The sequence below is a fragment of the Staurois parvus genome, unplaced genomic scaffold (genome assembly GCF_062004578.1).
Source record: "Staurois parvus isolate SC_StPar_1 unplaced genomic scaffold, SC_StPar_1.0 ptg000382l, whole genome shotgun sequence".
NCBI classification, from domain to species: domain Eukaryota; kingdom Metazoa; phylum Chordata; class Amphibia; order Anura; family Ranidae; genus Staurois; species Staurois parvus.
Window position 1 is genome coordinate 994,990 of NW_028318178.1, and position 27,002 is coordinate 1,021,991.

General features: G+C 42.7%; 1 protein-coding gene across 3 annotated transcripts in view; it reads right to left on the reverse strand.

Moving 5' to 3' along the window:
- The window catches only part of SPECC1 (sperm antigen with calponin homology and coiled-coil domains 1), a 490,294-nt gene that overhangs the window by 241,091 nt on the left and 222,201 nt on the right, over positions 1 to 27,002 (reverse strand). The window contains exon 1 of one of the 3 annotated variants that reach the window (XM_089685737.1): positions 23,653 to 23,905. The exons of the other annotated variants lie outside the window; for them this stretch is intronic. Within the exon in view, the coding sequence (XP_089541863.1) occupies positions 23,653 to 23,692 (40 nt within the window). The 5' untranslated portion in view covers positions 23,693 to 23,905. Of the gene's footprint in view, positions 1 to 23,652; positions 23,906 to 27,002 lie in introns of those variants that run through there. 3 annotated transcript variants of the gene reach the window in all.

Below are 27,002 nucleotides of genomic sequence, written 5' to 3' on the forward strand. Positions count from 1 at the left end.
GGTGCAGCAGCAATTGGTGGGCTACTAATCATGATTGGCAAGCACTTCCGGAAGGATAATAGGGGCTCTACAGGCCTGTGTGCAAATTCTTGGTGGCTGTGGGATACTATTTGTGCTCACCACCGCACCAGCTTGTACTGTGCTTATGGGACTCGAAAACCGCAGGAGTGCAAATCACGTATATATATATATATATATATATATATATATATATATATATATATATATATATATATACACACACACATGATTTTGCGCACCCACCCGTGCTGCCCTGTAGTAGTATGTCTAATGAAAAAAAAGTTTAAAAATCAAAAATTTCGTCATAAATTTAGACCAAAATGTATTCTGCGCCATGTCTTTGCTAAAAAAAAAAAAAAAAATCCCAATACGTGTAAATTTGTTTACGTGAAAGTTATAGCGTTTATGAATGGCGGTAAAGATACTGGAATCTTTTTTTTTTTTTTTTTTACTAATAATGTTGGCAATCAGCAACTTATAGCGGGACTGCGGTGGACATTCTGACACGGGGGGGAACTGACAGTGTCACTGACATCCCCAGTGACACCAATATAGTGATCAGTGCTAAAAAATAAAATAAATAAAGCACTAACACTGCACTAATGGCACTGGGAAGGAAGGGGTTAACAATGAGGGGGTGATCAAAGGGTTAACTGTGTGCTGGGAGTGTTTTACTTGGGGGGAGGGGGGTGTGTGCTTCATGTGCTTCACTGTAAAGCACACTGCTCTGGATCTCTCTGCTCAGCCATCCAGAGCAGTGTGTCCAAGCTGACAGGGAGGAGGACTGCTGGTAAACAAAGTAGCCCTCCTCCCCATCGGTGATCCTCAGCATTCACCGGGCGCCGGCGGGTAATCACCGGCCGGGACCCGGTGATTGACACCCAGGGCCGCGATCGGCTGCACAAGTAGAGTGCGCGCGCCCCCTACCCGAAGATGCAAAATCACGTGTACACACACGATTTTGTATACCCGTACCGCCCTGTAGCAGTATTTCTGCTATAGGACAAATGGTAAGTGGTTAAAGGCAGGCCACATTGTTTACAATATTCTTTTGGACATACTGTACATGCAAGGCAAAGCAATTGGTACATCTAATAGCAACCACACCAGCAGCAGATACACACCTACAGTTGTGCTCAAAATTTGCATTTGAGGTGCTTTGAGGAAGGTTTTGGCTGAAACTTGTATGGATCATATAGCTTTTATGGATCATATTATGTCTGTGATGTACTAATAAAGACTGTTTATGGAGAAGTGATCATGTTGCCGGCTATGTCTTTATATATTCAAAAGTTTGCATACCCTGGCAGAAATCATGACATTTTTGCATTGATATTGAAAATATGACTGATCATGCCATATGTCTTTTATTTAAGGATAGTGATCATATAAAGCCATTTATTATCACATGGTTGTTTGGCTCTTTTTAAAATCACGATAACAGAAATCACCCAAGTAGCCCTGATCAAAAGTTGACATACCCTGGAATGTTTGGCCTTGGTACGGACACACAAGGTGACACACACAGGTTAAAATGGCAATTAAAGGTTAATTTCCCACATCTGTGACTTTTTAAACTGCAATCAGTGTGTCTGTATAAATAGTCAATGAGTTGGTTAGCTCTCAAGTGGATGCAATGAGTAGGGTATTTACTGAGCCATGGGAGCAGAAATAACTGTCAAAAGGCCAGTGTAGCAAGGTAATAAAGCTTTATAAAAATGGAAAAGGATATAAAAAGATGTCCAAAGCCTTGAATAAGCCAGTCAGTACAGTTCAATCACTTATTAGGAAGTGGAAAGTTTGGGGATCTCTTGATACCAAGCCAAGGTCAGGTAAACCAAGAAAGATTGCAGCCACAACTGCCAGGTAACCTCAGGAGAAATACAGGCTGCTCTAGAAAAAGATGGTGTTTTTTTTTTTTTTTTTTTTTTTTAAGGATCACAATATGACAATACTTGAACAAAAATGAGCTGCATGGTTGAAGTACCAGAAATATGTCTTCACTGTGTCAATGCCACAAAAAAGCAGGAATCATACTCTGCTCCACACATGTGAAAGGCTCTAAAGTGTATAACAGGGAGAATTAAAAAAAAGTAAATCTCTGCAATACATGTACATTTTCCCATGTTGTACTCCTTTGCTTTGGGTGTGAACAACTTTTGCTAGAAGGCCAGGTGGTGGTCAGATATGTGCTGGGGGGCTGTGGGAGGGGAGAGGACATGTTCTATAAGGTGGAGTGGAGGGGAGTCAGATATAAACTAGGGGGGCTTTGGGAGGGGATAGGATGTGAGCTAGAAGGTGGGGCAGATGAGGGGATCGGATAAGTGGTGGGGAGGGGGGCTTTGGAAGGGAAGTGGACTTGTGCTGGGAGGGTGGGGGGAGTCAGACACCTATGGGGGGTGCTTTGGAAGGGAAGAGAACTTGTGTGCTAGAAGGGGGGGTGGATATGTGCTTGGGAAGGGAACTTTGGACGGGAAGTAGATTTGTGCTGGGCGGTCAGATAACTACTGGAGATATGTTTTGGGAGAGGACTGGACTTGTGATGGTAGTGGGAGGGGGATCAGATACAAACTGGGGAGGGGAGAAGATTTGTGCTAAAGGTGGGGTGGAGGGGTGCCAATATGTGCGGGGAGTCAGATACGTGTTGGGGGAGCCCTTTGTGAGGGTGTCTAGAAGGTGGAGTGGGGGGGGGGGGATTCAAATCCAATCCCCCCTCCAGCACAAGTTCTCTCCCCTCCCAGAGTGCCCCTCTAGAACATATCCTCTTACACTCTTGTTGCCTGCCCCCTTCCATTCCCCTTCCCAGTTACCATTTCTCCTCAGCCCCCCCCATGAAAGTAATCTACTGCAGACTGATCAAAGCGGCACAAGTAGAATGTTGTTCCTCCAGTGCGATCATATGCGGTGGGTTTCATGGGCAATGGTGGTCTCTGTCCTGCTGCGATACCACACACACCACAATGCAGTCTGTATTGCAGCCATCACCCCACCAGCTGCTTGTCACAGTAACTTAGTGCGACAGGCAGTTGGCTGCAATACAGAGACTGGATCGCAGTGTGTGGTATCACATACACCCCACACAAGCTACGGGGCAGAGACAACCACTACCCATGCTAGCACACCCCTGCCAGACAAGTCACTCCACTCCAGAACTCTCCACTCCAGGACAGTTGGGAGCTGACCAAAGCCCAGGCGCCAGGATGCAATTTCTAGTCGCCATAGTGACCTAGTTCCTGGCATTTGTGGAGCCCTGATTTTATATACATTTTATCTTTGGCCCAATTTATTGTCCATGATATTAATTAAAAAGTGAAATATAATATACTGTCCATTTGGTTTCCATTTTCGGCCAAGGTTTTGCTTCAGAATTTTTATTTCAGTGCACCAAGCTGTTGTGCAAAATATCTTAGCATTAACCCTTTATTAAAAATCCAATTCCAGGCAGAAATGTCAAAGCACTTTTGTAAACAAGATATCCTACCTTGCAAATCAGTCCTTTTTAAATGTTTTCAGTACCCATAGAATAATTAACCCTCATTCTCAATTCAGTTCTCACTCATCTGGATTCCCTCCCCTTAGTAATTCTCTTTTATGAATGGAAGGCCTCTATGTTTTCGTTAACTCTCCTAGAAGCCTCCTCCTGGCAGCAACGTTTTGGCCAAAAAAAAAAAAAAAAAAAAAAAAAAAAAAAACACGCACCAAGGGTTAATTAATTTCATTGGCCAGAATAAATAATTTTTTCGGGCCATTGAAATAAATTAACGCTGAAACGCTAAATGCACCTAGCGTTGTGTGCGTTTACATACATCATGCGGTTTTTTTCCAGCCAAAACTGCTGCTCCTGGACACACAGGCAGTGATTTTTTTTTCCTGTCTCTAAAAGTTTGTGTGCATGGACATACAGGCTAACATGCAGGGGAGTTTAGGCAGGGAAAAAAAATGCCAGAAGCCCCTAAGAGCAGCTGTAATGTAACGATGCCACCCCTTCCTGCAATGTGAAGACCTAGGCTGGTCTGTTCCACCAAGCTATGACTGTGGGGCTGATTGACAAGCTAGAGGCTCCCAGTCTGCCCCACAAGTCCAGACAACTGGCAGGTTATCCAAATACTAATGATATGGTACCGGCACCTGTCTCATCCCTCCAGCCAGCCATTAGGCATCTATGTATTCACACTAGCACTAATGACATCACAGACTTTTAGATATATGCAAGTAATTGAAAGAAAAAAACAAAAAAACTTGTCATTAAGGAAAGGAGCTCTTGGGGGAAATGTAATAGTATCCCAGAGTTCAGATTTTTAAAACAATTAGGCTTTCCGTGTGTGCAAGGTGGCAAGGAGGATGTTCCAGCATCACACAAAAGGTGTGTTCCAGGATCATGGGATTTCCAACAGAAGGACGTAGCAGGTCTGGTGTTATACAGCAATGTCTGGATTAAAAAAAAAAAAGCTAAAGTACTTAGTAGGCAAGCCGTTACCTGTAAGCTTAAAGAGAAGCTTCAGTCTCTCTCTCAAACACTGTAGCTGCTGACTTTTACTAGAAGGATACTTACCTGTCCAGGGATCCAGGGCTGTCCTCACCTGAGCCAGTTCATCAGTGGGCTTCGGGTCCATGTTGCCGACATCTTAACGAAGGGAAACCATCTGTGAAGCCTTGGGACTTTACAGCTGGCTTCCCACTGCGCATGCACAAGTCGCACTGCGCACCTGTGACGTGTCTCAGAAGGCTGTGGGTGAAGGGGGGGGTGAAGGCTATCTAAAATTGTCCACCCAAAAAAAAAAAAAAACACACAAAGTGCCAAATGTAAAGGAGCAGGGAAGGAGGCAGGCAAGCAGAACTCCCCCTTTTGGGTGAAATTTTATTATTTATTTCAGGTACTTATATAGCACCATCAATTTTATGCAGCGCTTTACATGTATATTGTATAATCACATCAGTCCCTACCTCTCAAGGGGTGTACAATCTAAGGTCTCTAACTCACATTCATACATACACATACTAGGGCCAATTTAGACAGGAACCAATTCACCTATCAACATGCCTTTGGAGTGTGGAAGGAAACCGGAGTACCAGGAGGAAACCCATGCAGGCACAGGGAGAACATGCAAACTCCAGGCAGGAGGTGCAGTGGTTGGGATTCGAACCAACAACCCTAGTACTGCCAGGTGGAAGTGCTAACCATTTAGCCACTGTGCTGCCCAAGTTTTGATTTAATTTGCTCTTTTGACTGGAGTATTACCTTAGTGTTCTTGTTTGCAACAGTTCCTCATTATAAAACAAAACTTTAATTTTTAAAATTATATTATCTTTTTTTTCCCTTAAACATACATTTTTTTTGTTGGCATAACACAAAAGCAGCACAGCTTTCCCTGAAGATCATTATGGCATTTGGACTATTCAAAAACAAGAACAACTCCAAAAACCTGTTTCTGGAATCTGGTGACATGGAAATGATCAGGAAAAAAGAAAAAAAAAAAAACATATTTTCCAAAATGCTAACAAAACGGGTCGATGCACTAGACACCCTGCTGTCTTCGCCAAGCCAGGATCTAAGCAAGTAAATAAACTGCATCATGTGTAAATGGAAAGGTACAGGAGACAATAAACAATACCTCCGAGAACTGTACTGCTCTTTAAAGAATAATGTCAGCAAGAGTAATTGTTCCTGAGCCAGTCCGTCCTACAAAGTAAACTGTTTACATAATACAACACCATGGAATATCATCCAATAAAACCAAACAGTCCAACCTGTTACTTAAATATTAATAAACAGCTTAAACTGATCGCTCTGGGCACACATCCACAAAGTATGTGGTGAAAGGGGTAAAGACATTGAAACCGAAATACAGACAACTGAGCTAAAAGCTGCTAATCCACAGTGACCACTTCATTAAAAAAAAAATACAATGAATGTATGTTTAGGGTGTATCTAAGGCTAAATCTTTTTTTCTAGTTTTGGGTGAACGTCTGCCTTTGATCAAGAAATTCACTTTGTTTTTCCTGGTGACTACTTTGACCACAATTGAAAGTGAGAGGAAATTCAAAATTGTATGTTGTCACCAAAGGAACAAAAAGGGAGTTTCCTTATCTAGAGATTTCCTCGTACTCCCCCAATGTGTTTAAGACAGGAAGTGAAGGTAATGGTTGCTAATGGAACACAAATGAAAAATGTGTACAAGAGTTTTAAGTAGAACAAAAAGGCAAATTTTTTTTCCCCCCATTTTGGAGAAATAAAAAAGGGACCTCTGTCAGTGTCTTGCCATCTGTATCCCACTGAGGAAATTTCCCTTCAATTCCTGTCCCATAGCAAAATCAGGAAATGAGAGAAAATCTTTCCAAAGTGAAGGATTCCTGGGGTGTTACCAGAACTAGTGTCCCACTGGAAAATTTCCCTTCTCTTACTAATGACGCTTGATATACACCATAAGACTAACCTATCCCTTTAATGCAGGTCCCAAAAAACAAACCAGGAATAAAAAAGCAAAATAAATCTGCTTAACAATGCTGTAAATGAGAAAATATGCATAAAAGAAAAAAAATATAAAAATTGTACCAGCGATTGCTACCAAACCATGAATACACAAGTTCACAGGTAAACCCAACAAAAAAAAACAGTTAAGCTGGCCATAGACATATAGGGGTTGATTTACTAAAACTGGAGAGCGCAAAACCTAGTGCAGCTGTACATAGAAACCAATCAGCTTCCATTTTTTTGTCAAAGCTTAACAGAACAACACGAAGTTTGAGGCTGATTGGCTACCATGCATGGCTGCACCAGATTTTGCACACTACAGTTTTAGAAAAAAATCAATGGGGTTGATTTACTAACACAAACCAGATTCCTCCACTTACTCTTCACATGGTCTTCCTGTGGTCACCACTACTTTCTGATCTCTGTCTACACTTTGGCAAGCTTTTCAGTGCCTAGATACATAGAGAGAATACTGCACTCCACCTGTAACTGAATATTCCATTATGATCCTGCCACCCTTCTTGCACAATTTTCGGATTGGAGTTCTACACGGAGCCAAGCTTGTCATTTCAACATTCATCAAAAATCACAATATGTGGGCTGTGTAGATCAGGTTTATTCTATTGAAATCACATAAAAGGTATGTTCCAATTCCTAAAACCTCTACAGTGTATAAGATATACTTTTGTACAGGCAAGGCTGGATACACCATGGACCACAGACACCAAAGGGTGGTCAATAATACCACCAGCTCTATATACTGTAAGAGTGGACCAATAGTTGCAATGAAGAGGAGAGATGGTGGAGCCGGGAGCAGGAGTTGGTACCACACTATCAGGGTCTTTAACTTGACTGGTCAACTATTCCCTTTTGTACCATCAGACTATTGTGTTGAGTAAGGAGCCATCTATTAGGTGTTCACTGTAATTGCAGCCTATTTATTTCAATCCTTTCAAACAAGAACAGGAAGTGCCTTGTATTTTGTTAATAAAGGTTACTACAAATCACCGCAGTGCCATTTCAACTTCCAGAAGAACACACCAGTGAAGCTCTCCTCTTTTTCCCTTTGATACACATATGCTTGTAAATCTATGCATTGTTTGTTAGAGTTATGATAAATCTAGATTGCACGGTTATAGATTTGATGTGGATTTGAAGGTGTGCTGTCTCTAAAGAAATGTGTTCAGTGTATGTGTTTGAAAAGACGTGTAAAAGCATATTGTAACCTCGGTTTATGTGATTGTATTGCAGTTTTACACAATTATTCACAGAAATAAATTCAATTTTGGAATGAAACACGACGCTGCTTCTGTCAGTTTTGTTAACTAGCTGTCAACTAACCGTTTGTCGGACAGCATACCCTTCATCCATGTGTGGACCGACTTCCTGCTTTCAATCATTGTCAAGTGCTGGTGACTGTGAACTTAAGGCCAAGAAAATGTAGTGGTGTCAGTAGTTAATATCATACAGGTGATCCTGCCTAGGCCGATGGGGCAAGTATGCCCATTCTACCAGTCAGAGCCTGATTTGATCTGATGGATGAAAACGGTTCATGGAAATAGCATAGTATTATTGACTAAAGAATTCAGATACAATACAAACTGGCCAATCTTTGGTTACATATTACCAGTGCCTCAGGCAGAAGGGATTTGTTGTATTCAATAGGGTCTAGTAGGGAAAAAGTGTACCAGGTGATAAAAATTCAAATTCATGTCACCAGAGGTGACCTAAAGGAGGGCAGCTTCCCCGGGGTATAATAATAGACACCCTGGTTATAATATCAGGCTGGAAAGCATAATGGAAAATGCCTGGGAGATCTAATTGGCTGATAACTGAATCAGACTATTATATATTTCATCCTACCTACCACTGTTGTCAATTTCTGAACCAGAGAGAAAAAAATCCCTGGTTACACCTCTGTCGTTTAGATACTGAGAACTATTTACTAAAGCTTCACACCACTTGCATTACGTTTAGTGAGAGTTAATGTGCGATTTTTTAACAATTGCATTGCTATTTTTCTTTTTATCACAGCGGAGCCAAAAGTACTTAATTTGTATTTGCATTGCAACATGTTGTGAGAATTGAAATGCAGCATATTCTACGTATTATAGAGCACAGAAATAAGGCAGCACATTGGGATAAACTGGGCACATGGAACACAATGTATTTTAATTATTGTTTTTGTGTTTGGTCAATATTAGGCATTGGCCTGGTATTAGCCTCATGCACTCCCCGTACAGTACAGTTTAGAGTGGGAGAGGAAGAAGCGGCACAAAAAGCATGCGGATGGCTGGGGGTGGGTCAATGACGGCCTAGGCACAGAGGAAGTAAATGATTCTGGCTGTTATTCAACCCAGAAGACACCTTTAAGCCTGGGTTCACAAATATGCAGTGTATTGCATGTGATTCGCACATGAACCGCATTCCTGTGTAAATCACATGTGATTTGTGTGCGGTGTGATTGCACCACACCCAAAATGGGCAGTACCCTTTTTTGGGTCCACACTAGAATCAGATTGCATAGGTATTCTCACTTATGCGATCCGATTCTGCACATCGCACCGCGTTTTGCGGACCGCTCTTGGGGTGTTATTAACTTAATATATGCAGCAGTTCGCATAAAACGGGGAAATGCGATTCTGAATTCGCACTGAAAACGCTGTGAATTCCACACCGCATCAGTGTGAACCAAGGATAACAGAAAAAAAAAAAAGACTGCAGGGGACAAGGGTGAAGGTGCGTATGAGTATTGGAGAAAATAAACTTTTTAAACTTTATCTTTTAAGGCCTCATGCACACTTGAGCTCAAAAACGCTGCTCTTACAGGGGTTTGAGCTTTTTTTTCCCTGCCTCTAAAACGCATGTTAACCTATGTGTCCATGCACACACAGGAGTTTAGAGGCAGAAAAAAAAAAAAACATCACTTGTGTGTTCAAGAGGAGCTTTTGAGCATAAAAAAAAAAAAAAAAAGAACTTAAAAGCACCTAAACACACATTAATGCTAGGCACATGATAATGATTTCTAATGATTAGAATTCTAGCCAATAGAATATATTAATGCTCAATGCGGGAACGTGCATGCAAAAAACAAGGTTTTTACCTCGCCTTTGCTGCTGTTAAACTCCTGTAGGAGAAAAAAAACACCAAAAGAATACAACATGCACGAAGCCTAGAAATTAATTATTTGGCTGAGGTGCTCCTTTAAAAAAGTAAAAACGTCAGTTTTCATGTAACCTCTTAAGCCGGCCATAGATGGCTCGATTTACTTTTCTGCAACCACGAGTTGCAGGAAAGAAAATTGCTTGATTTCCCCCATCAACATAGTCAGTGTTGATGGGGGAGTTGATCTCATGGAGCTATTGTGTTCTCCCAGCAGGGCAAGCGGAGAGGGAGCCATCCCTGTTGGGAGAAGACAATAAACGCATGAAAAATCTGACATGCTGGTTGTACCCAAGTTGCTCATTCAATCAACTTGGGTACAGCCTGCCCATACATGGTTTGAATCCCAGCCAGTCTCTGCTGAACCGTCCAAGATTCAAAGCATCTATGGACGGCTTTATCCTAAGTAAGCCTTCCCCAACCTCACAATGCACTTATATTGGTGGTGAACATGTAGTGTGAACTCAGTATATCATGCATTTTAGTTTAAACTTAAAACATATACCTAAAACCAAAACTTTTTAGTTTGGGATAAAGTAGGTAATGGTTAAATCTATTTTTTGTAAGTCCCATTGATGAGATCTGCCTTCACTTCTTGTATTAGGCTCCATGTACACGTGAAGTTTGGAAAACACTTCTGAACGATGGAAACTGACGGCTGGAAAACGTAGGTTAAGAAATGTCTGTTTAGCCTCCTTTGCATACCACGTTTACGTTTAGAAGTGTTTTTTAAAGATAACCTCAGGAGACCTTCCAAAATGCCCAGAATGCACTGAAAAACAGTAAAAAATTAACTATTTCAGACATTTTGAGAGAAATGGAGAGAGCAGTATCTGTTGAGATTAGCTGTCTTTTTTTTTGTGGTGTTTGGATGTGTTCCAGCTCATTTCTGTTCAGATATTATTGCAGCAGTGTCTACCATATTTTCTTTCATGCGAAACCTCCAAGTATGGTTTACCAGGTCCATTTGAGTATCGGGAAAATGCTTTGCATGCATTTTTCATGATGAAAAAAAGGTTCTGGACAGCATCTGGAAATGGAAGAGTTAAAAAAATATTCAAATGCAAACGCTTATAAATGTGATTAGCTGCGTTTACAAGCGCTTGAAACGCTGAGAAAATCTACTCCTGAACGCATGTTTAGTGCGTTCAAAAAAATAACTGTAAACTCAACTGCCTGTAAACGACATAGTGTACATGGACACATAGGAAAACAGGGAGAGTTCAGGGGCTGCTGAAAAAAAAAAAAAAAAAAACTCAGAAAAGCTCCTAAAACGTGAGTTTATCAGCTGTAGTGTAATGGAGCCTTAGAGACACAACAGGAAATCCCAAGTCAGGGGAAATCCCTGTCATTTAGATAAGAGTTCTCACTGGAAGAGTTCCTGCACCTTCTTTTCTAGTGACAACAGTAAAATGTTGGACTTTCCATCACTTTCTGTCTCTAGGATAATGGTCACCATGACAAAGACAGGGTGGCTATCCCCTGTGGACACAAAAACTCTTACAAACACAACTGGGGTTGTAACACTTCTAAAAACTAGAAAGAAAAAAAAAAAAAAAAAAGTTTGGACTTTTCATAAGACACTGGAAGACTTTCATGCCCCATTCACATTATTGCAATGCGCCTGCTCTACGTTTGCACCATTCATTGGGAATGGCACTCCAACGTACTGCACAATAGACAGCAACATACCAGAATATACATGGATCTTTTGTTCCATTGTAGTGAGCTGGTAGCCCAATTATAATTATTAGGCTGCCGTAACGCAAATTGGGATAATGCATTGCTACAGAATTCTAAAGTGTGAATCCTGCCCCAATCACCTTCGCAAATGTGGCTGTTTGCGATTATCCGCTGCAGACTCAACTGGGATGCATGTAAATAGGACTGGGCGAGAAGCTCCACTGAAAGCAATAGGAGCCGGATAGTGCCTACATCTATTTGGGGCCATTCCCATGTATTTGCTCATGAAGCAATTGGTGATGATCAGCCCTAGATGCAGACTGGAATCATCCGCAGGTAATCACTGTATGAGCGATTACATGCAAACAGCCACAGACAGCTGCTATTGATTTAAATGGTGCTTCCCTCCTGCACCTATTGGCATGGATTTCCATTGAGTCTCTTGTGGGAAATCGCAAACATCCCCATTTGCAAGTGTGAATGGGGCCATAGAACATCTGAAAGTGCCAGCTGGAGGAAGTCACAAAGCAGTAGCTGCAAAACTAGTTCAGCTATCAAGGCATCAGATAACAGTAACATATCCTGTTGTAAAGAGAGGAACATGGAGCCTGTCACTGTTGACCATCAATAAGTCTAAACCAGCAATGGGCAAACTACGGCCCGCATACGGCCCGGCGGACCTTTTAATCCGGCCCGCGGAGCTAGGCTCCCGCTAGACTCCTCTCACAGTCCGCCCTGAAGACCGGTGTAGCATGAAAATCTGTCTCCTATGAGGATCTGTCCCCCTCGACGTATCTGCGCATGTGCCGGAGATCGCCGATCGGCTGCTAATGCCTGAAACTGGCACATGCGCAGATACGTCGAGGGGGACAGATCCTCATAGGAGACAGATTTTCATGCTACACCGGAACAGCGCGGGAACACGGCGAGAGGAGAGCAAAGGTAAGTGAATTGACACAGGGGGGACTTGGGGACTTAATATGGGGGATGAATTAATTACTATATGGGGAATGAATTACTATATGGGGATGAATTACTATGGGGGATGAATTACTATATGGGGGATGAATTACTATATGGGGGATGAATTACTATATGGGGGATGAATTACTATGCTTACTATGGGGGAATATTACTATACTTACTATGGATGACACATACACATCATTCATCTACTCTTGGTCCGGCCCCGGGTCCAATATACGAACCCATTGCGGCCCTCAAGTCAAAAATTTTGCCCACCCCTGGTCTAAACCAAAACTTTTTTCCTTTTTGCTTTACATTGCGTAGGGAAGGATTATTATCACTGCCAGGTTTTCACTGTTTCAATATATCCTGATCACCATTAGCCCAAGTACAGAAAGTGACAAAAAAGTAAAAAAAACAAAAAGAAAAAAACTGTGACCAGAACAGCAAAAATCTTCCAATGGGGATATTTGCACCATCGATAAGATGGGGATTTCCATTATTTTTAAAAGATTTCTATGGGACAGGAAATAAATATAACTCTTTCCAATAGGAAACAGATGGTAAACTATTTCCTAATCTATCCTCAAAATGTTTTGCCTATAGTCTTTTGTAAAGCAGAGTAATTCCACTTTTGTTGAGAAAAAATAACAGTCCCCTCTCGGTGATCAACGTATATTGCAAAGATTTTAACAAATTTTATTAGTCCCACCTGTTTCAGCTCTGACGAAAAAGCTGATTGTTGTCTGCATCTGAACGGGAGAGACTTTTTCATTAGTAATCAGCTGATGCACTTGCAGTGTTCTAATGAAAAAAGTTGCAAGGTCTGCATCCCTTTGGAAGCGATTTCCCCTTTGGGAGTATCTCACCAAAAATAACATTCTTGTTGCAGAGGATGCCTAAAATCTGATTTGTATCTTTGTGCAGACTTCTGGGAGAGTGAGTGAGCCAATCACACAAGCAGTAAATGACATATCATACCAACAGGGTACTGAAAGCTGCCATATTTACAGAAAATGACAGGAGCTGCAGATTTGAAAAGGAAAGGTGATTTTTTTTTTAAAGTGGTAGTTTTTTATAAACTGGTAGCTTTATTATAAGCTCACCTGTAGGTAAATGTATATCTCCTAAACATGCACTGTGTAGGAGATATTTGCTCTTTTTGAGAGCCGGCGCATGCGCTCTGAAGGAATGGCATACCCCCCTGCCGTTCTTTCAGAGCACTGTGCCGCGGCCCAGGATGGCATTATGACTCAGCCAGTCAGATAGCCAGAACTCACAAACCTGGAAGGAAGACCTGGTGAGGATGGAAGCATGGTCAATGGTGACAGTATGCCACTGGAGGGCTTTATTAAAAGGTAATCTTTCATAGTGTGCTAGTATGTGACGTACATTGCAATGTACACTGATCACCAAGAAGGGATTGGTTTTTTTTTTCTCAAAAAAAAAAAAATCTCTCCTGCAAGGTAACATCATAATGTGCTAGTATGCATTGCAAATACTAGCACATTATGACATTACCTTGCAAGAGATTTTTTTTTTTCTATGCAGATGCAGTTTACTACCGCTTAAATAACTTTCAATTACAATATGGCTTGTATAACAATTTTACAGGTTTTTTTTTAATATATATTTTTTTGTTATTTGCTATATATTTTAAGATATCCTTTAAATCTATTACAATGCAGTAGTTCTGGCACTACAGTATTGTTTTATGAGCTGAATGCCAAGTAATGTCATAAATATGGCAGGTTCAGCATGCTCCCAGAAATCACAAAACTTTACAACTCAGCAGAACATTTCAGAGACCGATAACAAGACAAGCAGGGACTGTATGTAGATCTGCAGGGTGTTTGATTTTGGTGCATAGGACTGCAGGGTTCTGCACAATAAGGCAGATCTTGTCTTGTGAAACATTTCTGCAGTGCCTGGCACTTTAGCTGGGTAACCTATTGTAGGATGGACAATCTTATTCAATAAACAAGGGATCAATAGCTGGCATCTGTTACATGTCAGGGATTCACATGTTCATTTACATTGCAACAGACACTTGCTGTCAACTCATCCTAAAACAGACAAGACTACTGTACATCATCACATCAATACCACTTGACTCTCACAAACAGACATAAGCAGTATAAAAGGTCTCGCTGATAACAAAAAACAATTAAAAAATAAAATAAAAAGGGGGCGGGGCAAAAAGAAAAATACAATGTTGTTGGCTAGGGCCACCAATTAGAAATCGTAGGGCCCCATAGAATCTGTACTCTACCCAAACCCCTGTGCCCCCTCCACTGCTTCTACCTGTACAACAGCAACTCGGGATATACAGTCAGGTCCAGAAATATTGGGACATCGACACAATTCTAACATTTTTGGCTCTATACACCACCACAATGGATTTGAAATGAAACAAACACGGTGTGCTTTAACTGCAGACGGTCAGCTTTAATTTGAGGGTATTTACATCCAAATCAGGAGAACGGTGTAGGAATTACAACAGTTTGCATATGTGCCTCCCACTTGTTAATGGACCAAAAGTAATGGGACAGAATAAGAATCATAAAACAAACTCACTTTTTAATACTTGGTTGCAAATCCTTTGCAGTCAATTACAGCCTGAAGTCTGGAACGCATAGACATCACCAGGCGCTGGGTTTCATCCCTGGTGATGCTCTGCCAGGCCTTTACTGCAACTGTCTTCAGTTCCTGCTTGTTCTTGGGGCATTTTCCCTTCAGTTTTGTCTTCAGCAAGTGAAATGCATGCTCAATCGGATTCAGGTCAGGTGATTGACTTGGCCATTGCATAACATTCCACTTCTTTCCCTTAAAAAACTCTTTGGTTGCTTTTGCAGTATGCTTTGGGTCATTGTCCATCTGCACTGTGAAGTGGCGTCCAATGAGTTCTGAAGCATTTGGCTGAATATGAGCAGATAATATTGCCCGAAACACTTCAGAATTCATCCTGCTGCTTTTGTCAGCAGTCACATCATCAATAAATACAAGAGAACCAGTTCCATTGGCAGCCATACATGCCCACGCCATGACACTACCACCACCATGCTTCACTGATGAGGTGGTATGCTTAGGATCATGAGCAGTTCCTTTCCTTCTCCATACTCTTCTCTTCCCATCACTCTGGTACAAGTTGATCTCGGTCTCATCTGTCCATAGGATGTTGTGCCAGAACTGTGAAGCCTTTTTTAGATGTCGTTTGGCAAACTCTAATCTGGCCTTCCTGTTGTTGAGGCTCACCAATGGTTTACATCTTGTGGTGAACCCTCTGTATTCACTCTGGTGAAGTCTTCTCTTGATTGGTGACTTTGACACACATACACCTACCTCCTGGAGAGTGTTCTTGATCTGGCCAACTGTTGTGAAGGGTGTTTTCTTCACCAGGGAAAGAATTCTTCGGTCATCCACCACAGTTGTTTTCCGTGGTCTTCCAGGTCTTTTGGTGTTGCTGAGCTCACCGGTGTGTTCCTTCTTTTTAAGAATGTTCCAAACAGTTGTTTTGGCCACGCCTAATGTTTTTGCTATCTCTCTGATGGGTTTGTTTTGTTTTTTCAGCCTAATGATGACTTGCTTCACTGATAGTGACAGCTCTTTGGATCTCATCTTGAGAGTTGACAGCAACAGATTCCAAATGCAAATAGCACACTTGAAATGAACTCTGGACCTTCTATCTGCTCATTGTAATTGGGATAATGAGGGAATAACACACACCTGGCCATGGAACAGCTGTGAAGCCAATTGTCCCATTACTTTTGGTCCCTTAACAAGTGGGAGGCACATATGCAAACTGGTGTAATTCCTACACCATTCACCTGATTTGGATGTAAATACCCTCAAATTAAAGCTGATAGTCTGTAGTTAAAGCACATGTTGTTTGTTTCATTCCAAATCCATTGTGGTGGTGTATAGAGCCAAAAATGTTAAGTACACAGAACATGGAAGTGCAATTATTTTAGTAAATATAAACTGCTAAATACCCTTTCTCATCAGCAGTTAGAGCAGTCTTGTGACCTCTATCAGTGTCTAGCAGAGCACTGGTTAAAGCTTGTAGTAGTTTTCTTTCTGCTCTAGGTGGATGAAAAACTCCTGACCTCTATCTGGACAGTGCTGATTGGACCTGCACTGACCACATGCACCCTCCCAATAACAAAAACAAAAAAAACAAAAAACACCTCTCTAGCAATACACACCAAACTGAGCATGTATGAATGGCTACGGTTCAGTCTGTCTTATCAAGAGATAAGAAGTGGACATTTGAACAAGAGGTGGAGCAGAGAAGACAGGATCAAACAGCCTTTTTTACACAATGCAGAGAATTAACCCCTTAGATTCCACAGCGAGTAACAAGCATACTTTACTGCATATACTGACTGATTTTATGGTTGTAGGTTTAGTAACACTTTAAAGTGGCTTCAAAGTCTAAAAATAGTGTCCAAAAGACACCCCACTATCCTTCCTTGTCAACCCCCCAGTCAATAAACACTTTCTTGGCTCCAGTCACCACTCCAGCACTGCTCCTCTTACTTTCTGCTTTCACAAGAGACACTGAAGACAGTGGAGCCATTGGCTTCTGCTGCTGTCAGTCAAATCCTGTGAGCAGAGAGCAGTTGGTGCTGCTGAGCCAAGCTGTGTGTGTCTATGGATGCACACAGCCCAACTCAGGAGTGTAAACACACAGGTGCCGCCTTAGCACCCAGCTTGCTAAGGAAGCACCGGAGTGGGGAGAAGGAGACAGCGCAGGGGGCAGAACTTGCAGGAGAGCAGAAGTTGATGCTTTTTGTACAGTATTGTTGCACAGAACAGACAAGTATGAGCTCTTTTTACTTTTTTTTTCTATTATTAAAGAGACTTTAGTATCACTTAAAATCAAAGTTCCAGTCTGCCTCAACAGATTGATATAGAAGAAGAAAACTTTAATTATTGGGAGCTGTGGTAAAGAGGATTACTCTGCCTGCTGCTGAAAATGGGTAAATATTCCTCTCTCTGTACCTGGGCCCTACTGCTGAGCTGATGGGGCCCAGGGAACTTTTATTTCATTGTTGACAGCATTGGAAATAGGACTCATTCACACTTGACTTTATTTCTAACTCTTGCCAAACGCCCCTATAGCGTTTGACAGGCGTTAGGGAAGCGTTTCTAATGCTCCCCAAATGTCTAATGCTCCCCAAATGCCCTATGCATGTTTTTGTGGTGTTTGATAGGCGTTTGCCAAGCGTTAAAACCACACCACAAACGCCTCGCAACCATCTTGCAAACGCCACGCAAACGCCTGCCAGGCATTTGAGGAGAGGTACTATAGACTTGAATGGGAGGCTTCAACTCCTCCTGACTCAACATGAGGCGTCAGTTTTGCTGCGATGCAACGCTAACGCTTCAGTGTGAACAGCACTGTGTGCTGCCATGTGCAGAATTTTCATAGGCCTTTGAGAAGCGTTAAAAATGCCTCCCAAACGCCTGTCTGATGCCTGCTGACAAAGCTAGTGTGAACATAGCCTTACTGTTCATGAGTCCAGGTATTTGAGGAATCCCCTCACCGCCCCCTGGGTCTCCTGTTGAACTGATGGGCCGGCTCTACAGGGACATACAAACCTGAAAATATCTTTGTATTTTAACGGTGTAATTTCAGTAGTGAGTATGAGGAGACCTGTGTTTTTCTGCAGCAGATAAGGCCACCACTAACACACACAGAAAATAAATTGTTTTCTGTGTGCCCCGTCACCCCACAATGCTGCTATATTTGTGGAGAAATGCAGCAGGTCTGCTTTTTCCCGCAGCACACCGCATGTAGTGACATTATATGACACTTCACAAAAAGGTATAAAAATAAAAAAAGTAGCACAATGTGTTGGAACACTCCGCTCCCTGCCGGAGCTCACGCTGGCAGATGCCTGCACAATAAAACACTGTAGTTTACTGTGCGGGCTTCTGGGAACCAGGCCTTAGGCTGGCCATACACAGCAAATTGTGGCTAGTTCCTGATGAATCAAGCCACTAGTGGCCCTGTTGACACGCTGACAACTGAAGGAGCTGGGTAGACAACTGCAGGCTGAACAGTAGCAGCATCCAATCAGGTGAAGTCATTGTTTGGGTATTCAGACAGCCATGGGTACTGGCTCTCAGGATACAACAGTCGGTAGGCTGGGTTCCTTTATCTATGCGGTTTGGAATAAAAGAGGAAAGGAAAAGAAAAATTGATAGATTTTGCAAACTTATCTCAGGGGCTGAAAAAGAGAAATCTTACAGTGTATGGCCAGCTTGAGGCTCTTTTCAGACCGGTGCATTAACACAATGCAAGATAGCCACAACTGAATATGGTGCTACGAATTGTGGTTCAGTTTGCATAGCAGAGCCATACAAAGCAATGGGCTTACACTGTAAAGCACACACACACAGCAAAACCGCACACAGTTAACCCTTTGATTGTCCCAAATGTTAACCCCTTCCTGCCCAGTGCCATTAGTACAGTGCCAGTGCTTTTTATTAGCACTGATCACTGTATTAGTGTCACTATGGATGTCATGACAGTTAGTTCCACCCAGTGTCAGAATGCCTGACACAGTCCCACTATAAGTCGCTGATCCCCGCTATTACGAATATATAAAAAAAAAAAAAATTCTAGTATATATACTGCCATAACTTTCATGTAAACCAATTAATTTACATGTATCAGGATTTTTTAGTAAAGACATGTCGCAGAATACATTTTGGCCTAAATTTATGACGAAATTTGATTTTTTTACTGGACATGTTTAACAGCAAAAAGTCAAAAATAATATTTTTTTTTCAAAATTGTCGGACTTTTTTTGTGCATAGTAGAAAAAATAGAAACGCACAGGCGATCAAATACAACCGAAAGAAAGCTCTACTTGTGGGGAAAAAAAAAAAAAAAGACAAAATGTCATTTGGATGCAGTGCTGCATGACTGCGCAATTGTCAGTTAAAGTAACACAGTACCATATCGCAAAAAATAGCCTGGTGAGGGGGGGATAAATCCTCTGGAGGGCAAGTGGTTAAACATGCGTTGTGGCACATTGGCAGCCTATTTAAAATGAATGGGCTGCGTTTTTGCAAAGCATGTTAACTCACAGGATACTAAACAGCAACATACTTTAACACAGCAGAAATGTCTGAACCAAATGAAAAAGGATTATTGGTGATCCTGCCATGAAGGTCCTTGTTCAGGCACCTTCCTCTTAGTTGACAACCATCTCCCACTTGTGCTCCTGCGTTGTCACCCTGTCATAAACAAACCTGATGGAGGCTAAGTGGCTGTGTCAATAGACATTGCGAAGGTATGGTCCTTCTGTCACCACCAAGAAGTCAGTCCAGAGCACTGATATTTGTTGATGCCATGCTGGAGAAGAACACAAGAAGATGTAGGTAGGAAGTGACTAAAAGAGGCTAGGGGAGATGAGCAGCACCAGGATACAGAAATAACAAATAGTGAAAAGAGTACTATATATATATATATATATATATATATTAAAAAAAAACTATAACACCAATACAGGGCGGTTATTTGAAATAAAAGTCATCCAGTAAAGCTACATTCTCACGAGTGACTAGTCCCACTGCGAATGACAGCGGCAGTTATCTGCTGTTTCTGCCACCTGTGAGCGACTAGTTGTGGCTGCCAAGCCCTGTACACTTAGATGGCAGGTCAGTGGTGGCCGCAGCTATCCATGACTGTCCACACAGCCAGAAAATACCTGCTGTAATCACTCCTGGATGTGCACAAATAGCCTAAGGGCCAGTTCACACTACAGAAATAGTCCAGATGCATTACGGATGCGGTTTTAACACTTGTTTGGTGCGTTCTGGTGCATTTTTGACACGTTTCAGTGTGTTTTTTTATGCATTCCAGTTAATTTTATCCCCTCCTTTTCTTCAATTTAAATAGGGACATGTGCGTTCCAGTGCGTTTTTGGTGCGTTTTACCGCATTCCAGTACAGTTCTGTGGAGACAAAATGCAGCCTATTCTACTTTTTTTTCTGCAACTGGAACTGTAAGCACTGATGTGAACTATGACATTGACAACCATATAACCTACTTTCTGTGCGTTTTGCATGCAGAAAAAAAGAAACTGAAATGCATGTAGTGTGAACTGGCCCTAAGGCTACGTTCACACTAGCCTTGTGTGCAGGCGGCAGAGAGGCGTTTGGGAAGCGTTTTTACCGCTTCCCAAACGCCTCTGCCAACTCTGCATATTACAGCACATGGTGCTGTTCTAACAGGAGCGTTTGCGTCGCGTCGCGTCGCGGCAAAACGGACGCCTCTGGTCGAGTCAGGAGGCTTTGAAGCCTCCTATTCTCGTCTATGGTGCCGCTCCGCAAACGCCCGGCCGGCGTTTGCGGCGCGGTTGCGGGGCGTTTGCGGAGCGGTAACACCACTCAAATGCATTATAGGCGTTTGTGGGGCGTTATTAACGCTCGGCAAACGCCTAGCAACCGCCGCTAAACCGCGCATGCGGCGTTTGCCGAGCGTTAAAAACGCTCCGCAAACACCGGACCAACGCTTGTCAAACGCTATAGGGGCGTTTGGCAAGCGTTGGCAAAACAGACTAGTGTGAACGAGCCCTAAGAGTTTGAATATATATAGTAGTCTGGGCAGCACAGTGGCTAGCCTGGCAGCACTAGTAGTCTGGGCAGCACAGTGGCTAGCCTGGCAGCACAAGGGTCGTTGGTTCAAATCCCAGCCACGGCACTTCCTGCCTGGAGTTTGCATGTTCTCCCTGTGCCTGTGTGGGTTTCCTTGGGGTACTCCGGTTTCCTCCCACAGGCCAAAGACATGCTGGTAGGTTAATTGGCTCCTGTCTAAATTGGCCCTAGTATGTGTATGTATGAATGTAAGTTAGGGACCTTAGATTGTACGCCCCTTGAGGGTTAGGGACTGATGTGAATGTACAATATATATGTAAAGCACTGCGTAAATTGACGGCACTATATAAGTACCTGAAATAAATAATAGTTTAGTCATTAGCACTCCTGCTTTGCAGCGCTGGGGTTCTTGGTTCAAATCCCAACCAGGACACTATCTGCATGGAGTTTGCATGCTCTCCCTGTGCTTGTGCGAGTTTCCTCCAAATTCTAAAGACATGCTGGCTAATTGGCCCTAAAAAGCAGATGCATAGATTTTAAGCTCCTTGAGGACAGGGAATGATGTAAATGTACAATATGTACAGTGCTGTGTAAATGGTTGATGGCATATCAATACCTCTAACAAACATTTGAGAATTAGTGTCATAAATGTATATTTGTATCTTTTTTTATTTGTCCAGCTAATTTATAATAGGAAACATTATGACCCATGGTCTTCTACGTCAGCATAACATGGCTGGCTGGGAAACATTGAAGCGGTAATAAACACAAATCATAATATATTGCAGCTTACCAATCATTAGATGTGGTAGTGCTTTAGTTTTCCTTTTTTACCTGTTTTCACCTGATGATATGGCCAGAAACACACCTCCTGTATTACCCTAAGTTCACGCCTAAGTGTTTTCTGCAGCGTTTTGCAGAAACGCACTAGAGTACATTTAACATGATTTATGTCCTATGGGACACGTTCACATCTCCGCGTTTTCACCCGGTTCATTGTTTGGAAAGGGTCAGGGACTTTTATTTGTTAAAAACGCAAAAAGTTGAGTTTTTGGTTCTATAGACTTCAATGGAGACACTGCAGAAAAGCATACAGTGCGCTTTTGATGCATTTTTAATCGCCTAGCAACAAGAAACAAAAAAAAAATTCAAAACGCATCAAAAATGCGCCAAAAACACAAGTGCTAAAACGCAACACAAAATGCACTGCAGAAACGCATCAAACGCAAACTGCATAGGTGTGAACCTAGCCTTAGAGTGCCTCCACTCTGGATGAATGAGCACTTGTCAGTGCAGCAGCATTGTCAGTCTTGGGGGAGGGGAGTATTAGATATACTAGCAGATTTAAATACACTAACAAACTGAAGCCAAACTCTGGCTAGCACTTTAATGTAGTTACAGCAAGCAGTATTTTTTTCCCTTTTGGGATAAAAGGTTTTACATAAATAAAACTGATCATTGTAAGCATCCCTGTCAGTGTTAATTTTTTTGTCTGATTCCTATAAGTCAGGCTGCATTCGCACTTGAGTGTTTTGTAGCTCAAAAAACCCAAAATTTTCAAACCTAAAAAAATCAATTGTTCTCTATGGCGGCTGTTCAAGTGTGAACAAGCACTATAGTAAACAATTGATGATTTTTTTTTTAAGTTTGAGCTTTTTTTTTTTTTTCGAGCTTCAAGCTACAAAATGCTCAAGTGTGTATGCAGCCAGGGGCGGACTGACAACTCATGGGGCCCCCTGGGCAATAGGGGATCATGGGACCCCTGTGTCCTTGCCAAAACTCAAAAAAAGCCTATGAAAAAAAAAAAAAAAAAAAGGTACCAGGGGCATCTCATGGGGCCCCCCACTGACCCCGGACCCTTGGCAGTGCCTGAGTTTCCAAATGGTCAGTCCGCCCCTGTATGCAGCCTAATACATTTATAGGAGAGCTTGTTCTGTTGAAAAACAACCAACTTACTGGCTGGATCACCAGGTTAAAATGAATTAAAAACGAATGCAGCCATCACATCTAAGAACTGGCAAGCTGTAATATAGCAAATATTAGCTTTGGGTTTAATGCCGCATTACATTATATATAAGTCCAGAAATGAATTTTAAATATCAGCAACTGTACTGGCGAGCAACAATTTCCAGCGCTGTACACCTAAAACCTTCCGAGAATATACCATGACATGGACTGACCTAGGATGGGACTGAATATCCTATAACAGGTGCTGTGTGTGGGGTATCATCTGTCTAATTACTCGGCAGACCCAGGAGGACATTTACCTTTCTATTCATTATACAAATGCCTGTAGATCCTTCATTATCCGACAATAAGAGACGCTCCCAGTCCCCGGCTCAGCAGCCGCACATTGGAAGGGCAGGGTTCAAACTTTCCAGCTGCAGAGGGATCATCAGTGACAGGCACCCAACACACATACCGGCTCCTCGTCAATGGATCCCCTTCATTGTGTGCGCACAAATGCTGCTTTTAGGATGGCGATGAATGGAATGCTCCTTGCATACATTTACGAGAGCTGCACAAAGGATTCACAATGGACACAAGTTGGGATACAATTAGAAATCTCTTGGATTGTAAGCTCCAAGGAGCAGGGCCCTCCTTTCCCTCTTGTATTGAACTGTATTGTCTCCCGATAAGTGCTGAGCAAACTGTTGTCGCTATATAAATCCTGTATAATAATAATAATAATAATAAAATGCATGCACAGTATGGATCCATGTGAAGACACTCACCTTGTTCTGGTTCCTCTGGTCTGGCAGGCTGGTTCCCCATGGTACAGAAGAGCGGTCACACCTATGACATTGCCCTGGGTAAGCAGGCTGTCATCAGACACATATTCCAAGTCACTTGTGCAGCTGTACCTTTGTAATGTCAGTGCTGTGCCACATAGGGAACTGCGTCCTTGTAACTGCTAGCACTGAGAGCTGAGCCTGTGTGCCTGTGTCAGGGCAGTGCTGGCCATCCCTCCTACCTAATTACAATACAGTGCACAGAAAGGCTGGCCTATGCACTTAATTAGCCGGCAGGCTGTAGGAATCAGCAAAGAATAGAGGTGACTCAACATGTGATGGAGGCCACATAGAGGCCAATGAGAGGCACTGCAGGCAGCTGGAGGGAGGGGGGACAGCACTGCATGCCGTACAACTCATGCTGGATGATCAAATCCCTTTACTAAGAACAGTCCGCAGCGCCCGCATGTAACCGACCACACATCTCATCGCTCTTTCCCAACCTTCAGTTTTTAGTCTAATTAAGAAATTGGAATCAGAAAACTAGTTAATACATTTAAAAAACAAATATTCAAACACTAGACCAGCAGCGTGCTCTGAAAACATTGGCGCGCTTTAAGGATCTGTTCGCACTTATGCAGTTTGCTTTTTGTCTGTTTTGCAGTGCTTTTCGCAGTTCGTTTTGCGCTTTTTTTTACACGTTTTTTACTGCATTTTGTTCAACTTTTTTTTTTTAACCCCTTCACGCCGGTGCCTCCGGGTCCTTCAACGGGTTTCTGACGCCAAGGGGGCGGGGTTTAGGGACATGTGACTACCGTGATTGACTGTCACAGCAATCACATGATCAGAAAGAGCGTGACCATCATGATTGGCTGTCACGGCAGTCACATGATCAGAAAGAGCATGACCATCATGATTGGCTGCCACAGCCAGGGGTGGACTGACCATTTGGAAACTCGGGCACTGCCCGAGGGCCCAGGGTCAGTAGGGGGCCTCATGAGATGCCCCTGGTACCTTTTTCATAGGCTTTTTTGAGTTTGGGCAAGGACACAGGGGCCCCATGATCCCCTATTGCCCGGGGGCCCCATGAGTTGTCAGTCCATCCCTGGTCACAGCAGTCACATGATCAGAAAGCTCCTGATCGCAAGGAGAGATTGGGACCTTGGGACACCAACACATGTACTGGGAGCAGGGGCGGACTGAGAACTCATGGGGCCCCCGGGCAATAGGGGATCATGGGTCCCCTGTGTCATCGCCTACACTAAAACCACACACAAAAAAGCCTATGAAAGGTACTAGGGGCATCTCATGGGGCCCCCTACTGACCCTGGGCCCTCGGGCAGTGCTCGAGTGGTCAGTCCGCCCGACTGGGAGCGCGCTCTCTGCACGTTTGTTTACAAATGGTACGCAAATATGCGGCCGCTCGGCATCAAAGCCCAGCCGCGGTATATTTGTGTACCGTCAGTGTGAAGAGGTTAAAATGGAATTTTTTTTTTGCTGCTGAGCAGAATAAAAATGCAAAATGCGGCAAAAACGCACTACCATTCATTTCAGCAGATTCTCCATTGAACTCTATTGTCCCAAAAATGCTGCTTTTTGCTTTAAAAAAAAACAGTCACTGACCCTTTCCAAAAATGTAGCGGCTCAAGAAAGCATAGATGTGAACACGTTCCATAGGAAACCATGTTAAATGGACTGTAGTGCGTTTCTGCAAAAAGGCACTAAGAAACGCATAGGTGTGAACAGATCCTTAAAGCCGTGTATATAAGATCTGCGCTCAGATACAAGTGAAAAAAATAGCAGTTGATGCCAAGAGTAATGATACAAACCCCCAAAAATGCAATAGTAAAAGTGTAGAACTTATAAATAACAAAACATTAAATAGTGCAAAATAAACATAGAATAATGAAATATAGTGCAAAGGAAAATCCACATAAAAAGTCCACCATATGAAGTGCAGTTCCAGTGCTGTTCTCAGGGCCGGTTCACACTATGGAAATGCAGTCCAGATGCGTTCCAGATGCGTATCCGCATGCGCGTTTTTGATGCGTTCCAGTGTGTTTTTTATGCATTCCAGATCATTTTTTACTGATCTCATTTTCTTCAATTTAAATAGGGAACTGCGCGTTCCAGTGCGGTTTTGGTGCGTTCCACTGCACTATGGTGCCTTTTACTGCGTTCCAGTACAGTTCTGTGCAGAAAAAATGCAGCATATTCTACTGTTTTTTTCTAAAACCGGAACGCACTGGAACTGCAAGCACTGATGTGAACTATGACATTGACAACCATATAACCTACTTTCTGTGCATTTTGGATACAGAAAATAAGCAACTAAAACGCATGTAGTGTGAACTGGCCCTCAAATAAATAGGAATGATGTCCCCTCACATCCATGTGAACCAAAAACAGTTTTGCACTATTTCATGTTTTTGTTATTTTTAAGTGCTACACTTTTACTATTGCACTTTTAAATCTGCTTGATGTGAACCCTAACTCAGTGGTTGTCAACTTCATAATTATAGAGGGCTTCAAGTGTGGCCCCGACAGTCCCAGCGGCAGCATGACTTCATGTGTTTAGGTGCATTGCGTCAAGTTGGGCAGTCCATTTTAAAGTCAAAGCACAGAAACCATTGGTCCTGCTGCATTTGTTTGCAATATACTGCTATGTACACTGAAGAGAAAGTGGGAGTAAAATAAGCCTCATCATTGGTGACAGTAAGAGCTCTTTTAGACAGATGGTAATGCTTAACACCTTCTGAAAAGTGATCTGCAGTGGTTTGCTTTTCAGAGTGTGTCATAGCAAAAGCTTTCAGGTGTTCAGAAGGCACTGCTGACACCCTCTGCTGTCTGTTTTTTAATTCTTTTTTTTAATTGCTGAACAGCAATTTTTCATTGTGGGACCATGCCGCAACTACAAGCATTTGGCTCACAGTTGGTTGCAATGACATCTGTCAAACTCTGTAACCCGAGTTAAAATTGCCACGGGAGCACTCAGCCACCTATTTTTACTGCCCCCCCCCCCCCAGCCATCCGTGTAAGAGAGCCCTAATGGTATTTCTTAGTACTGACCACGAAAATAACCCGTTATCAATGTCAGTGGTAGTGATGCAACACTTCTTTTCCCTTGAATTGTTGGTCAGTGGCAGTGGTGTTAACCCCTTCCCCTCTCCCTTTGCATTGCCACTCAGTGGCAGTGATGTTAACCCCTTCCCCTCTCTCCATGCAGTGCTGGTCAATGGCAGTGGTGTTAACCCCTTCCCATCTCCCCTTGCATTGCCGCTCAGTGGTGGCGGTGTTAACCCCTTCCCCTCTCCCCATGCATTGCCAGGCAGGGGTGTTAACCCCTTACCCTC